Source organism: Mytilus edulis, chromosome 5 (genome assembly GCF_963676685.1).
Source record: "Mytilus edulis chromosome 5, xbMytEdul2.2, whole genome shotgun sequence".
Taxonomy (NCBI): domain Eukaryota; kingdom Metazoa; phylum Mollusca; class Bivalvia; order Mytilida; family Mytilidae; genus Mytilus; species Mytilus edulis.
Window position 1 is genome coordinate 84,631,321 of NC_092348.1, and position 16,629 is coordinate 84,647,949.

General features: G+C 31.3%; 2 protein-coding genes across 2 annotated transcripts in view; one reads left to right on the top strand and one right to left on the bottom strand.

Annotated features, from left to right (window-relative positions):
- The window catches only part of LOC139525515 (large ribosomal subunit protein mL40-like), a 146,625-nt gene extending 133,738 nt beyond the window's left edge, over window positions 1–12,887 (bottom strand). The window contains exon 1 of the mRNA XM_071320913.1: window positions 12,882–12,887. The gene's annotated coding sequence lies outside the window, so the exon portion shown is untranslated. The remainder of the gene's footprint in view (window positions 1–12,881) is intronic.
- The window catches only part of LOC139525513 (dynein regulatory complex protein 12-like), a 195,911-nt gene that overhangs the window by 5,030 nt on the left and 174,252 nt on the right, over window positions 1–16,629 (top strand). The window contains exons 4-6 of the mRNA XM_071320910.1: window positions 1,265–1,357; window positions 1,950–2,080; window positions 2,763–3,155. Of these exons, the coding sequence (XP_071177011.1) occupies window positions 1,265–1,357; window positions 1,950–2,080; window positions 2,763–2,942 (404 nt within the window). The 3' untranslated portion in view covers window positions 2,943–3,155. The remainder of the gene's footprint in view (window positions 1–1,264; window positions 1,358–1,949; window positions 2,081–2,762; window positions 3,156–16,629) is intronic.

The window sequence follows — 16,629 nt, forward strand, 5'->3', positions numbered from 1 at the left end:
TTTAACTTGATTCATACTCCATTACTGCTGGTAAATATTAAATTAAATGTTTAACCTGATTCATACTCCATTACTGCTGGTAAATATTAAATTAAATGTTTAACTGGATTCATACTCCATTACTGCTGGTAAATATTAAATTAAATGTTTAACCTGATTCATACTCCATTACTGCTGGTAAATATTAAATTAAATGTTCAACTTGATTCATACTCCATTACTGCTGGTAAATATTAAATTAAATGTTTAACTTGATTCATACTCCATTACTGCTGGTAAATATTAAATTAAATGCTTAACTTGATTCATACTCCATTACTGCTAGTAAATATTAAATTAAATGTTTAACTTGATTCATACTCCATTACTGCTGGTAAATATTAAATTAAATGTTTAACTTGATTCATACTCCATTACTGCTGGTAAATATTAAATTAAATGTTTAACCTGATTCATACTCCATTACTGCTGGTAAATATTAAATTAAATGTTTAACTGGATTCATACTCCATTACTGCTGGTAAATATTAAATTAAATGTTTTACCTGATTCATACTCCATTTTACATTATAACTTCAGATATCAAAATTAAATGTTTTACCTGATTAATACTCCATTTTATATTATAACTTCAGATATCAAAATTAAATGTTTAACTTGATTCATACTCCATTACTGCTGGTAAATATTAAATTAAATGTTTTACCTGATTCATACTCCATTTTACATTATAACTTCAGATATCAAAATTAAATGTTTTACCTGATTCATACTCCATTTTATATTATAACCTCAGATATCAAAATTAAATGAAATCAGTTTGTTAATTTCTTGCATTTTAATAAATCTTTGAGTATGATTAAAATATATATTGTTAATAAACATCATTGAATTCCAAAACAGGTTCAGACCTGCACCACAAATTGACATGTAAATACATAAAGACAGCCAATTCTGAACATTTGAGCTCTCTATTGCAAATAGTTAATCAATTCAACATGAACAACTAAATGAGTTTATTTACTCTGAAAAAAGTTGACCTTAGATGGAATCACTATTCTGATTAGGTCTTATAACTGACCTCACTAATTTAGGTATCTTTATATATCCTTAATTGTATTTTTTGGGGATTTGATGTTTCATGATGAATGTAAATTTAGGAAAATTGCTTCAAATGTTCCAAGTTTATAAAGTGTTATTTTCATCAATTAATGATAAATATTTACGTTGTAAAAATTAAATAAAAACACCTTTCCTTTTTAAGACATGACAAGACAATACAAGTACATGATGACAGGGCTCCAGTTAAAACTTCATCAAATGGAAAGAGACTATCAGATAACACAGAAAGCTCTCAGTAAGTATAGACCGGACCCAAGTTAACTTTATTAGATGGAACGAGATTTTATTTCATCATTAGCTATTAAACAGAACACTATCAATCTGATACTTGTATATGTGTCAGTCAGATCCAAAGAGTGCAGAACATACAAAGTATCAGACCACACCTATCTTCATTTATTTATAGACCCTGTGTGAATGCCAATATAAATTCTATTAGTAAATAAACTGTAGATGAATTCAAACTCAAAGTTTTGACTTGGCTTATAAATTTTAGAAGTCCTGTTCTGATATTAAAAATCAGTAAAAGTCCATAAAAAAGAGAGACACACAATCTTAGGACCAACAATGTAAAACTAAGATCGATGTAGTCATCTTCCAAATCCAATATTTTTTTTAAATTAGACACCCTAAAATTGGCTGGGGCTTAAAAATCAGAAATTGACAACTGTACTGTACTCTGTAGGTCACTGTACAGCCTTCAACATTGAGCAAAACCCATACCACATAGTCAGCTATAAAAGCCCTGAAATGACAAATGTAAATTAATTCAAATGAGAAAAAATATAAATAAAGATAATGCATGAATATGTATAATTAATTTTCAGGAGATACAGAACAGAAACTCAAAGAAACAGAAGAAGAAAGAGACCAGATAATAAAAGACAAAGATGAAAAAATTGATGAATTGAACAAAGAGATACGCAAAATGGAAAAGGATTACAAAAGAATACTTGATGTAAGGCATTATATATTACATGGATATTAAGCATAGTAAAATAAGATATAGTCAACTTCCACAGTGTATTATAATAATTCTTTTATTATATACATTGAATATTAATGGTAATTAAAACAGGCAAAAAATTACCAGAGTATTATAATTATATAATTACTATTCTTTATTTGTTAAGAATTATATACTATGACCTAAAGTCACAAGTGTCCATCTATTTCATCTGATACATGTATCATCATTAAAAGGTAATCCTAGACTATATTCTGTATGTAGATATAAGAGTTGGAACCCTGAGAGTCCTCGAATAGGGGAGATAATTAAACTGGATATTAATGAACATCAACAAGTTTTACTTTTTTGTTTATGTTTACAGATTTGAACTATGTCTCTCAATCACCGTAACAATTTGCATTGGTAATTTTTTTGTTTTATGCACACAAAATATATTCCCCCATATATAATCTATATAACATTGTTTAATTTTGAACCTTGTATTTAAGTAAATCAACACATTTTAATTTTAGTGCCTTTCTACCTTAAAAAAAGAGTTGAACAAAGCACAACTAGTTTTACATGAACTCTGTACAATCGCAGTAAACCTATAGTCAGATATGTTAACACAAAACATTTACAAATTTAGTTTCTTCTTCATATTTTATATTGCTTCTTAATTTTATCACAGGATGCTTTAAATAAACTGATAGACAAGTTAGAGGAGGAGAAAGATAAATGGGAAAAGAAAGCAACAATGCTACAAACAGAAAATGTCAACAATTTACGTGAATTTGGTCTGACTGACCAGTGGACATTCCACAGCGTCAAACCAATGAGAGGCTACAGTGGACCAACTAAAGGATTCTAACTGATAAAGACTTTAGTTTTAAATACACAAAGCAAATTTTTTGGTAGAAAAAATATATATTCTATAATAATATTAGTTTCTTTAAAATATTATACATTACATACTTCTAAATTTTAATTATCTTTTCAAAAAATGTTTTGATTAAAAAAAGTTTTGTTATGCTAGAAGCATTTATATGTTTGACTGTGATATATATTGTAATTGTTTATTTACATAAGATGGTTTCCTATGCTATTAAAATGTTTGTATTCATGTATTCTTTTAGTTATATTATTGTGATTAGATTTTTTTCCCCAATACTAAAGTAACTGGATATCAATATTTGGTGCATAGAATGATTGTTAGGTGAACACCTTTGTCAGAATTTGTTTAAAGATCTTGAATTCATTTTCATGCTTCATTGATAAGTTTAGGGATTGTGAAATTTATGGTAAGTCAATAAAACTAAAAAGACTTTCAAAACAAATTTCCATTACTTTTTTAAGATTAGGGCTTAGGAACAGAATTACACTGACTTTTTACTTATTTACTGTATTGGTTTATTTATCCTTTTTAGTTGAAATGGAGGAAATTTATATTCCGACTGAGAAGTACTGAAGAAGTATAATAATAGATTTTTCTACTTCCAGTTTTTGACCCACACGCAAGGCTTGTGTTTTAAAAAAAAGTCTGGAATAAATTGATCATAAGTTTTACTAAGTAGTTATGATAAAAAAAAACATTTTTTTATAGAAATAGTCTTTATCTCAACTGATCTTTGATAAGGCCAAATGAATAAATACATTCACTTGGTGTTTCCCTCCTCATTTTTCTACCCTAGTCTTAAACTTTTGAAAAGATCTTCATACCCCTTTGAACTAATTTTATTTAAATTAAACTTGGGGACCTTAGGGTTTCTAGTATTTAGTCATGTTTATTTATTCCTGTTACAAAAAAAAATGGCCAACATGACTTAAAATAGAAACTAGTAAAGGTAAAATGCATTAATAGATAGATAAAACCTGTTTACAACTAAAACAATCAACAATAGAATGTTGATGTACTATTGTGCCAATATGATAAAATCGATCATCTTCGCTAGCCAAGGGTTACAATCCACTCTCGCTCTCTTCACCCTTGGCGGATTGACCCAACATTTGTGATAACAAAGTTGCGCCATCTATCGGAATTAAAAATCACGCCCATTCCGAATACATTATTTTTTACCAATGGTAGCACTTGAACTCTTCAATTTGGAGGTAAAAACACGGTAGCGTCTAGATTCTACACACTTGGTAAAGCCTGAAATGAAAATATACGTCAACATTCAATGCATTTGTGCATGAAACATACACAGGAACTTCTATTGGTTGATTAAAAACATTCAAGTTGTCACTTAATATAGTTGTATGTTTAGGGATGTAAAGACTTGTTGCACAATAAACACGTGGTAATTGTTTACAAACACTTTCTACATTTTCACGTGATCATGTTATAGGCTCTGTTTGATTGGATGCAGCAAGTTTTGACTGCAACCAATAAAAATCCTTACCTTGTGTCTCCGAAATTTTATCTCAATCCGCCAAGGGTGAAGAGAGTGGGGGTGGATTGTTACCCTTGGCTAGCGAAGATGAAAATCCTTTTGTAGACACTTAAAGAGTTATGGTCCTTAAATGAAAGATTTATGACGAATTTTCATGTTTTTGATAATTATCTTAAGAACTATAACAGACAGATAAAAGTAAAATTAAGCTACATGTAAGTGTCTTCCAACGGTTAGGACTGGGGACAGGCACATTAGAATGATTATATGGTCGGGTTACACATGCATACAGGGAAATTTTCTGAAAAGATATTATTTTCTGTATAAAATGATCAAATTTGTTTTCATCCACATCATTTACATCCTGGCTACGCCATTGTAAGAAACATTCAATTAAATATTTTAAGTGCTTGGCCAAGTTGTTTCAGAGAAGATTTTTGGAAAAGTAATTAGACTTCCACAAATAAAAGTTTTTATAGCAATAAGGCAGCAACCATTTGATTTTCGGGGGGTGGGGGGTGGGGGTGCTATGGATTTTTTTTTTACGTACACAAACAAGTAGTTTCGTGATTGGATATGATTTTTAAATGTTAGCAAACATTTAGTCTTAGATGCATGATTTTTTTTTAGTTGTTATTGGATTTGAACTAGCTGTCAGTATCTGCGAGTACCGTCTCAGATCTGTACTTAGTGTATTTTTGTTTTTGGGATGTACAAGTACCCGACCACGTCCACTCTATGTTTTTGTTATATATATTTCTATTTTTATTCATCTGATCAGTTAAGCTTTTTCACCTGTTTTTTTTTCTTATTTTGTTGTTATATTGTACTGTTACACCATTGTCCCAGGTTAGGGGGTTGAGATCCCGCTAACATGTTTAGCCACATTCTGTAGGTATCAGTGGCGGATCCAGAAATTTTCATAAGTGGGGGCCCACTGACTGACCTAAGAGGGGGCCCGCTCCAGTCACGCTTCAGTGATTCCCTATATAAGCAACCGAATTTTTTCCCAAAAAGGGGGGGCCCGGGCCCCCTGCCCCCCCCCCCCCCTAAATCCGCCTCTGGGTATGTTCCTGTCCCAAGTCAGGCACTGTTATTCAATGGTTGTAGTTTGTTGTTGTGTAACATATTTTTTTTTTTTAATTTTGTACTTTAATTTGGCTGTTAGTTTTCTCGTTTGAATTGTTTTACATTTGTGATTTAGGGGCCTTTCATAGATGACTATGCGGTATGGACCTTGCTCACTGTTGAAGGCCGTACGCTGACCTACAGTTGTTGATTTCTGTGTCATTTGGTCTCTTGTGTAGAGTTGTCTTATTGAAAATCGTAACACATCTTCTATTTTATATGATTAACAAATGAGGGCCCTCATGGGGTTTTTGATTATGTGATTACTTGGCCGTTTTTTTAATGATTATTTGATTATTAAGCCAAATATTTCATGATTATTTGATTACCTAGGACTGTATTTTTAGTTTATGATTATTTGATTACTAAAGATAAGCAAATATTTAATGATTATGTGATTATATTGGCAAAAAAATGGTGATTATGTGATTACTAGGACCCCCCCATGAGGGGCCTCACAAATTGTGAAGAATTGTCTGCAAATGCCAATAACTCAGTAAGGGGTCAATTGACAACTTTGGTTAAATTAACTTTTTGTAGATCTTACTTTTTTGCTGTTTACAATTTATCTTTATCTTCAATAATATTCCAGATAATAACAAAAAAATGCAAAATTTCCTGAAATTACCAATTTAGTGGCAGCAACCGAACAATTGATTTTTTGGTTTGTCTGAAAATTTGAGGGCAGATAGATCTTGACCTATTAAGGATTTTTACCACATGTAAGATTTGCTCTAAATGCTTTAGTTTTTGAGGTATAATCCAAAACATCATTTGACCCCTATGTACTATTTTAGACATGGCGGCCATGGTTTTTCGGTGGATCAAAAATTTGGATACAATTTATAAACAAAATACCCTTGGACACATTCAGTCAAAGTTTGAAGGTATTTTGTCCTGTTGTTTCAAAGGAGACGATTCTTGAATTAGTTTACGACGCGTACTACGACGACGACGAAAGATGACGGACGTCAAGTGAGACGCTCACACATTTCTAGCTTTGAAACGAAAGCTGTGAAAAATGAAAAAAATGCGCATCAATTAGCAATAACGCGTTATTATTTTTCGTACTGTTCCTTCACTACATAAAATAAAAAAATTTAATCTTAAAATATGATGCCATTTTATGATAAAACTTAGTATTCTTAGTAAGGTAAGCACCATACTCTCCTGAAATGTTCGAAAAATTACCTGATAAATGCTTTCATTTCATTTTATCACAATATGAAGCATTAAAAATACAGTACAATCAAAAATAAAATATTGAAGATGTTCATAAATAAATAATTTATAACTTTATAATAGTAATTCAAAGCATGAAAACACATTTATATAAGGACTCTAAAATGCGATGGTCACGCTAAAGTGCGATGGTCTACGCTAAAGTACGATGGTGTATCACGCTAAAGTGCGACGGCTGTTTGTTCGCTAAAGTACGATGGTTTATCACGCTAAAGTGCGATGGACAAAAAGGGTAATGTTAAAGGGCTAATAAAAAATTATTGTCAAAACGATGCATGGGAAGCTATAAAGAGCGTATATCAGTGGCGGATCTAGAAATTTTCATAAGTGGGGGTCCACTGACTGCTCTAAGAGGGGGCCCGCTTCAGTGATTCCCTGTATAAGCAACCAATTTTTTTCCCAAAAAGGGGGGGCGGCCCCCCTGGACCCCCCTAAATCCGCCTTTGTATATAAAGAGAAGAAAAAGAACCCTATCTACATATGCAACATATGCACACATGATGCAGATTCAAAGGAAGCCAGTGTAATGTGTAGTTCCTGTTTTGAGTGGCAACAATTATCATGTGCTAGACTAAAACAACTTCCAAAGGCAAATAATTGGTTTTGTAACAATTGCAAATGTGAAATCATGTGTCCATTTGAAATTCGTAGCAAACAACTTTTAATATTGTCTTTTTTATGATGTATGTAGTTTTACATAATACTATTTTTTATAGCGTGGCAGGATATTTAAACCATAAATTTTATACAGATGTGCATCTTTTTAATAAATATTTTAGAAAAAAATATATATTTAGTAATGTATAAATATACAAATGTGTTTTCATGCTTTGAATTAATATTATAAAGTTATAAATTATTTATTTATGAACATCTTCAATATTTTATTTTTGATTGTACTGTATATTTAATGCTTGATATTGTGATTAAATTATTTTAAATTATTATTAAGCTTTTTTATTTTCTTCTTATCACAGTTTTATTCAGTGCCGGTCAAATAGCAAATTTGCTATCATAGCCGGTGCCGGTCAAATAGCCACTGCCTTTTTTTAAATTCTTTTCGCTTTTTAAAATGTATAAAAATAATCTTTGTAAACTACAGAGTGACATAACTTGAATTATTTTTATTTGTAGGATGGTAGAATAGATTTTTAAATAATGTAGTGCTGACTACTGATCACTACTGGGCTGGTGATACCCTCGGGAAATCAAAACTCCACCAGCAGTGGCATCGATCCAGTGGTTGTAAATAAACTCAACATAGATACCAGGATAAATAATTTTGTATTGCTAGACGCGCGTTTCGTCTACAAAAGACTCATCAGTGACGTAAATACAATATTGAAAAAAAAGGGTGCGCCGAGATGTAACATGTGTAAAACAATATCAAAAAGACAACTTAAACCTTGGACAAAATGGTGTTTGATTAAATAACGTACACAGGTCAATATAACAATTTTGTTAAAAACAAGTTATGTTGACATTTTAAGTTTGATAACCGTTTAAACTTTGGACGTTATCAGCAGGCGTTGACTAAGGAAACTCTTATTTCAGTGTGCAAATTGTATAACTACGGTAAGGATTTTGCAAATTTGATTCTTCATCACAGTATATTCTATGTTCTCTGAGAGGATAACAATTCCTAGTAAGGTTCCACAAATAAAACTGACATATATTTTGCCGTTGTATACTATTATGTAAACATACGTATTACGCATGAACTTGCCTTCAAAGCTGTCAATCGGTATATCGTGGCCACAAGTTAATTTTGTTTAAATATACTTCTTCACTTTTTTGGTCTTTTGGAAAATGTTGTTTGTGCTGTATTTAGACCCTTCTACAACGAAACTTGTTTTACATGCACACGTATAAAAATTGCGGTTTTTATCCAACGCAATCATAGATTTGAACGTAGTTTTCAATTGAAAACTACGTTCAAACCATATTATATATATATATATATATATATATGTCTAAGAATATAACTTAAACACACTAATTAATACATTTTTATATATCTCAACTTGTACGATTCGCTCGTGTATGTAACAACGTATCAGATTTTAGCGAGAGAAATTTATGTATTACTGAAAAATTATTACACCAGGGTTTTCGATATCACAAACTGGTCAAAACATTTACTAAATTTTATCACCGGTATAAGGAAATAATTCGTAAATATAACTCAACATGCAGACATCTTATATATACGGTCAGGTATTTCACATCCAATCTTTTATGGTAATATTCTTTTTAAAGCACAAAAATGTCAGTATTCACCTCAGAAGCTTACAAAACTTTTAAACAGACTAATTAAGCAGGGATATAGTTACGATACTGTTGCCAGGTCATAACGATTGCATATTTTGGCTTTAATATTGATTCACTTATAGGGTCTTTGCATCGGAACTAAACACATTTATTTAAAAAAAAAAACAGTTATTGGCATGACACGGGTTATGTTCTTCTCGTATATCTTATGATAGTGTGATACTAAACCCCTAACGGGAGGGATTGTGCCTGATATTCATATGATGAAGACATAATCTTTCAATCAGTTTAATTGAGGTCTGGAGCTGGCATGTCAGTTAACTGCTAGTAGTCTGTTGTTATTTATGTATTGTTGTCATTTTATTTATTTTCTTTTGTTACATCTTTTGACATCGGACTCGGACTTCTCTTGAACTGAATTTTAATGTGCGTATTGTTATGCGTTTACTTGTCTACATTGGCTAGAGGTATAGGGGGAGGGTTGAGATCTCATAAACATGTTTAACCTTGCCGCAATTTTACGCCTGTCCCAAGTCAGGAGCCTGTGGCCTTTGTTCGTCTTGTATGATTTTTAATTTCAGTTTCTTGTGTATAATTCGGAGTTTAGTATGACGTCCATTATCACTGTACTAGTATACATATTTAGGGGCCAGCCGAAGGACACCTACGGGTGCGGGAATTCTCGCTACATTGAAGACCCATTGGTGGCCTTCGGCTGTTGTCTGCTCTATGGTCGGGTTGTTGTCGCTTTGACACATTCCCCATTTCCTTTCTCAATTTCATTAAAAAGTTCTATTAGATTTTAAATAGAAATACGCAATAGTTCTCTAAACAAATTAGCTTCATCAGGCGTGGCCATCTCTCAAGATGAAATCGTATGCATGACAAAAAAATATTTTTGTAGCTTTATCTATACAAGATTTTAGGAAAAGTGTAACATATTGATTGATGTTGCATAAAATATGTTTGTAGCTACAACTACATAAAGTTGGAATAAAAGTTTAACACATTTATAGATGTTCGATTAATTGTATGAATTTCTATAAATTAATTTGTATGATTTCAAGATAATTATGGTTTTTAACTTTGTGTAGTTAAAAACGAAGCTATAGATAGGACGGCGGACCAGTTTAGATGAGTACTAGTAATTGACCTTGCATACTAGTGTGTCTTCTCAATAAGATTGCAATCACGATCGGACATGGGGAAATCACTGAAATCAGAAACAGGAGAGATACTTGCCTACAAATTCTAGAAAAAATAACAAAAATAGTTTGTTTTAGCTTCAAATGGGAAGAAATTAAAAACAAGATTCTTTCTTGTTCCTATTACCTTGGAATTACAGACAAATAAAATTTGCTTACATTAGCAAATAAAATGAAATTCAAATAAAATCTCTAGAGATTTTATAAAAAAAATCTACTAATATGAAATTATAAATAGACTGTTTAGAAATCAAACAACAAGTGTAACGCCGTATAAAAAGTTTATCAAAACTTGTTTGAACAGTTTCATATACCCTAAGAATTGATAAAAATAAAACTAGGACAGGTTAATTTACAAATCTACATCATTCTTATCAGATTAATTTGAAATCAATAGTATCTTTGGTATAAAAACGGTTGAAAAGTATGTCTTGATGTCTTTATCTTTAACTGAATAAATTAGTAGGTTGCTGGTTTTTTTTCGGCATTTTTGGGAACAACCTATTTACTTCAAGAGTAGGGAAAGTGGGGGAAAAGGGGGGGGGGGGGGGGTTCGGGCGTATGGTCAGAATTAGCGAACATTTACATTTAGCTATCAAGACACAGTACACAAAACACAAAAAAAGAAAGCTCAACACAGAGTAACTCGACTTCTATCAAAAACTGGTGGTGCTCATGGAGGGTAAGCAGATCCGGTCCAACATTATACAACCGTCGGGGTGCGCTTGTAAGTAAAAATCTGGTGACAAGTCAAATTCTGTAGGTTTCATTCGGGGAAAAGAAGACGGGATTGTAGTTATAACACTTAGAACATATTCGTCGTCATCTGCGAAACATCTATTCCATAACGGTCAACAATCTCATGATGGCGTCCGTATAATTTGTGATGGAATGATTTCTTCCATTTTGGTCGGGTTGTCTCCTTGACACATTCCCTATTTCCATTTTCAGTGAAAATATTTATATTTTCAGGAAGACTCAGATTTTTTTTAAATTCATCACAAAATGTTTATTTATAACAGGTATGTGTACTACATTGAAATAAGGATTCAAGGCAGGAAGAAGACACAATCACCGAGTTGGGAAAAGATTATGTAATTATACAGGAATTGCAAAAAATATTCGTGATGGAACCTTGATATTAAAAAAAAAAGAAGGTTTTTAGCATTTATCTATGACTTTTAACATTATTTAATATAACTATATACTTATAAAATATACGTCTAAGATGAGATTTATATTGTTATGAAAGCAAATACAAGTATATTCCATTGTATAATTTCAAGTAGTCATATCCATATGTTTTTATAACATAAAAATGTATATGCACGCTTCCGCGTTATTTTAAAGCGTATCGACAGGTAGTAGGCATTCATATGGGAACTAACTGCGCACCTATAAGATCAGATTTATTCCTGTTTTGCTTTGACCAAACTCAGTAAAGCAGTAAGGTCTAGATCACTCACCTGCTGATTGAGCACCTGCTGATATAGCACCATCAGCTGGCGATACGGCACCTTTTTGGGAAAATTTGATTTGCCTCCCTTTGCACAGTGTCTTAATTTTTCAGAGAAAAACTATTATTGATATAATTTAACAAATTGCCAAAAAAACATTGTGTTCTTCCACAACCATTTTTATATATATCCACAAATGTGTATTTTCACAAACAGATCTAATTTACAATTATTTTCTTCTCATATTAAGATAATTTAAATTGTTTTGTCGGGATTTGTTTGAATAAATACTTTGAAAATGTATTTTTTTTTAAATTGGCTTTGTAGTATCTCCTTTAGATTAAAATAATATGTAAACTATAAGCTAAAAGAATAAGATTTAATTTTCGTTCTTAATATTTTTCATATACATTACCAATAACGATGCCTGACCTGTCATATATATAAATGAAGTTCTGGATGGGATGTTTATATATATTAGAGAATAATAGACAAAGACAACAGAATGGAAACAAAAAAGGGAATACAAAAAAATAGGTAATAATATATGTAAACAACAAGTTAAAGACAAAAATGTAAACCTCGTTCTAATTAGAAAAACAATGGTGCCTGTCATACACATGCATAAAGGTCTGGGTGGGTTGTTGATATAACAGAAAATAATGGAAATAAAAGACAGAATGGACAAAAATGAATAGATAATAATATTAAGGGAAAAGAAGATAATAACTTAATGAACATATAGATAGAGCAGGATGAAATAACTGCCTCTAAAGCTAGATTGATCAACAAATACACACTTGGATATCCACAAATAGTCTGATAAGAAGGTAATCGAAAATAAATCAAGACCACTTAGAAATAACACTTGTAAGGTTTTTTTTCACGGTACCTTATACAATTTTACTATCTGGGTGATAAGTTCTATTCAGACAAAAACTACAGTTACCATCATCCGCTTGTCAACAGTGAAACTGTAGACGCATTTTTCGCGAATTTATAGTTTGTCAAAGTTTATGCAAACTTTGCAAACGTATGTTAGAAACAAAGGATATAAACGTGTGCTCGCTGAACCGTTTTTGTTAGAAAGAAATGCACTCTAAATACGGAACAATTTCAGTTTTTTGTGGGGTTTGTGTTGATCAGTAAAGACACGTCATTGTTACATTTGGTTGATACATTCAACAAAACCGTAATCTTAAAGATATTTTTCGTTAAATAGTTCTACAAATATACTACCGAATTTACCCCAAGGAACTTATTTAAACTTAATCAAATATAAACCGCAGTAGTTTTCCTTCTCTTGATTTAGACATTTCAATTTTTGAAGGAAACTCCATACTAAAATATACGACAAAAGAGAAGAATTTTCATTTCCTATTGTTAATTTTTCTCTGTAAGACGGCCATTTTCCTTTGACTCTATCATATATCACAACTCGTTCGTTTGTCCGTGTGTGTAGTGATGTCATAGATTTTAACGAACGTTATCAATGCATCACTGGTAAATGATTAAATCAGGTATTTCGTTACCATGAATTAATTAAAAACTTTTACTGAATTCTTTCATAGGTAAAAGATTTGATTAGTAAATTGGGTTGTATCTGTAGAAAACTTATTAAAACGGTATTTCACTTCCTAAATTTTACGGTAATTTCGTACTCAAAGTGCGAAAATCACTATGTGATCCGTTTAAACTAATCAAATCTTTATAAAAACTTATAAGTAAAGGTTCTCCTACCAATGTTGTAATTAGGTCTTTGAATATAGTTTACTTTGTCAAATATGTTGATTTTGTCATCCGAAAATTAAAACATAATTTGTTTCAGGTAAGGTTGAAGGTTGGTCCCCATTGAAACGTTTAAACCCACTGCATTTGTTTGCACCTGTTCAAAGTCATGAACTTTATGTTCAGTGGTTGTCGTTTATCGAAGTGGTTCATTATTTTTTTGGGTCACCTTTTATAAAGATTAGACCGTTAGCTTTCCCGTTTGAAAGGTTTTATACTAGTTATTTGTGTGGCCCTTTGTAGCTTGCTTTTCGGTGTGAGCCAATGCTCCGTGTTGAAGACCGTACTTTGACCTATAATGGTTTATATTTACAAATTTGTGACTTGGATGGAGAGTTTTCTCAGTGGCACTCATACCACATATTCTTATATCTAAATATGGTCATTTAAATCATCTAACTCTGTAATATTGAACCTCAAAGAATAAACACAACTCAAATCTGAACGCGTTAGTGAGTATTTATACATCCAAAAATGTCAAAATGTGAAAAAACAAGACTGTACAACTAATGTGTTTTCCAGTCAGAACACAAATTCATACGTACTTGACATATATTGATATTCATCCAACAAACATTACAAAACTGTATATTGTAAGAATTCTGAGAATCAATCATACACATGATAATAAATAATTCATCATAGTTCACATTTTTAGTGAAAGTTATTGTTACACAGTCGTGAGCTCTATTTAAATATTTTGTGGAATGTTATTTTTTCCCGTTTTTTTTAATGCCATACGTCTATGTTCTTAAAAAAAAATACGATTATATGATTTTTGGGTGTATTTTTCTCAGCAACTTTAAATCAAAGCATTATTTGAATTTGATACAAACTGCATATAAAATCGAAATAATTCATGTTAGTCAGTCATTTACAATGTATTCGTTATTATTTTAACATTACCTCATGACCTGGGCCGTTATCAAGTTAATGTGACATCATTACACACACGGGCATAACGAACGAGTTGGGATATATGATGGACCAAAAGGAACGTCGCCTTCTACGTAAAAAAGGAAAAGTTAACAATATGGAATTAAAAATTGTCTATTTTGTCGTACGGTCCTGAATGTAGAAAATGTTCCTTCATCCAAGCATATCTTGGATGTGCAGGATGAAGGTCATTCTTAGAATATGAGCCTGAGGCTCGAAAGTAATGAATTAGCTTTACTTCTCTATGAGGGGTGAAGCTTACATATAATATCTCTGTTTAAAGAAACAAACTATAATCACCTATAGCTGGCCAGTGACCTTGACCTTAGTATATAAGCACCTGTTCCATAATAACTTGTCATAATTTAAAGCAAGTTTGTGTCGACCAAATATAAAACCCAATGGAAAAGGGTGGGTCTGACTGATAATCCCTAGGGTGGGAATTAATTACTTTCGAGCCTCAGGCTCATATTCTAAGAATGACCTTCATCCTGCACATCCAAGATATGCTTGGATGAAGGAACATTCTTATTCATATTTCGCCTTCGGTCTCAAGTAATGAATTAGCTTGTTTAAAGTGTAGACACAAACTAAAAACAATTTTTATATAAATGCCAATATTTAATAAAGGATAAAAATCACAAGATCATCCAGTAACTACAACTGAAGAAAAGTGTTTTAGTACTGATATTATTTACTTTCCTGTTATAGAACTTGTAAAAAGTTTTACCATATGTCCAGACAAAACTGTTGCCATAATGTCCTTAATAGAACATCCTGAAGCTAAATGCACTTATGAAGAGGTTCCTCTAAATGAGTTAACCTTAAAACCTCGGATAAAATTAGAACTCTCTCTAACTATCTAAACTTTACGAAAAGACTTAGATGAATTCTCTCACCTATTTTGTACACAAAACATGATAAATCATTGTCTTAATCAACACAAAGTTTTGGTTTATCAAAACCTTTGATCACCTCATTAGGTAAACTAACTAACAGATCTAGTATTTTTCAAAAACTCATGTATATGAAAAAATAAAGTGCCATGTCTCTGAATGAAAGACATAGAATGTAAATCTACAGCTGATAAAGATAGTACTTCAAGGCAGATGTAGTCAAGGCAAATAAAGACACAAGTATAAAAGACAGTCTTCAATGTTAAATACTCCAATGAATATTAAGAACTTAAAAAAGATAGCGCTAAATTCATCTCCCAAGTGAAAGAGTATCTAACTCTTCAATTGCAGATTCAGGTTTAAGCAACCTTCCACAAAAACATGTAGTAAACAAACGAATTCAGTAAAATCTATTTCTTAAAGGATAAAGTCTGTTTCAACATAGACCAAGAAAAATTCACATTAAACATGCTGAATATGAAAAACTTGTGTTTTACAAAAAATTCAATAATCAATAACATCCTTTTTAGATGGTGATAAGGAATTGGTTCTCTAATTGAACACACCAAATAATGAATGAAATTTCTCAAAAAAATATTGAAAATGCTTGATTATAGATGCATGGTCTCCAAGATGAAGTGTAAATATAATTTACAAATGATTCTGAAATCTCCTGTTTATATTAAAGTGATTTCTGAGTATAATACACACGTTTTTACCCTACTGCACAATCAACCCTTCAGGTGTTGGTTCACTTTAATTTTTTACAATATACAGTTAAATTAAGTCTCTTCCTGACGGAAAGACATTATCTTCAGTATGTAACATTGTTACTAATTTTTATGCTTAACAGTTTAACTGGCAAATAAATTAAAATTGGTCTTAGCAAAGAAAACCAACTCTGAGCAAGCCAAAAAGGATAATCAAAAGAGCCTTCTGAACTTTATCACTAATAATTTTCTTTATAAATATCCCCAACAATGAAAAAGATGGGAAAATATAAGGTCTTAATTCTGATCATGAAAATAAAAACATCTCTGAAAGGAGCTTGTTGGTCAAAAGACAACGAAGTAATTATCTACAGATTGAAAATGAAAACGTAATAACAACAAAACAAATATATCTTCTTTCAATTGACATCCTTTTGAATCTGTAAAATTTTTAGACATATGATAAGCATCAAAAATTTTCTTACCAGGAATATAAAGAGCTGTGATAAAAATGTTCTTTCTTGAACACCAA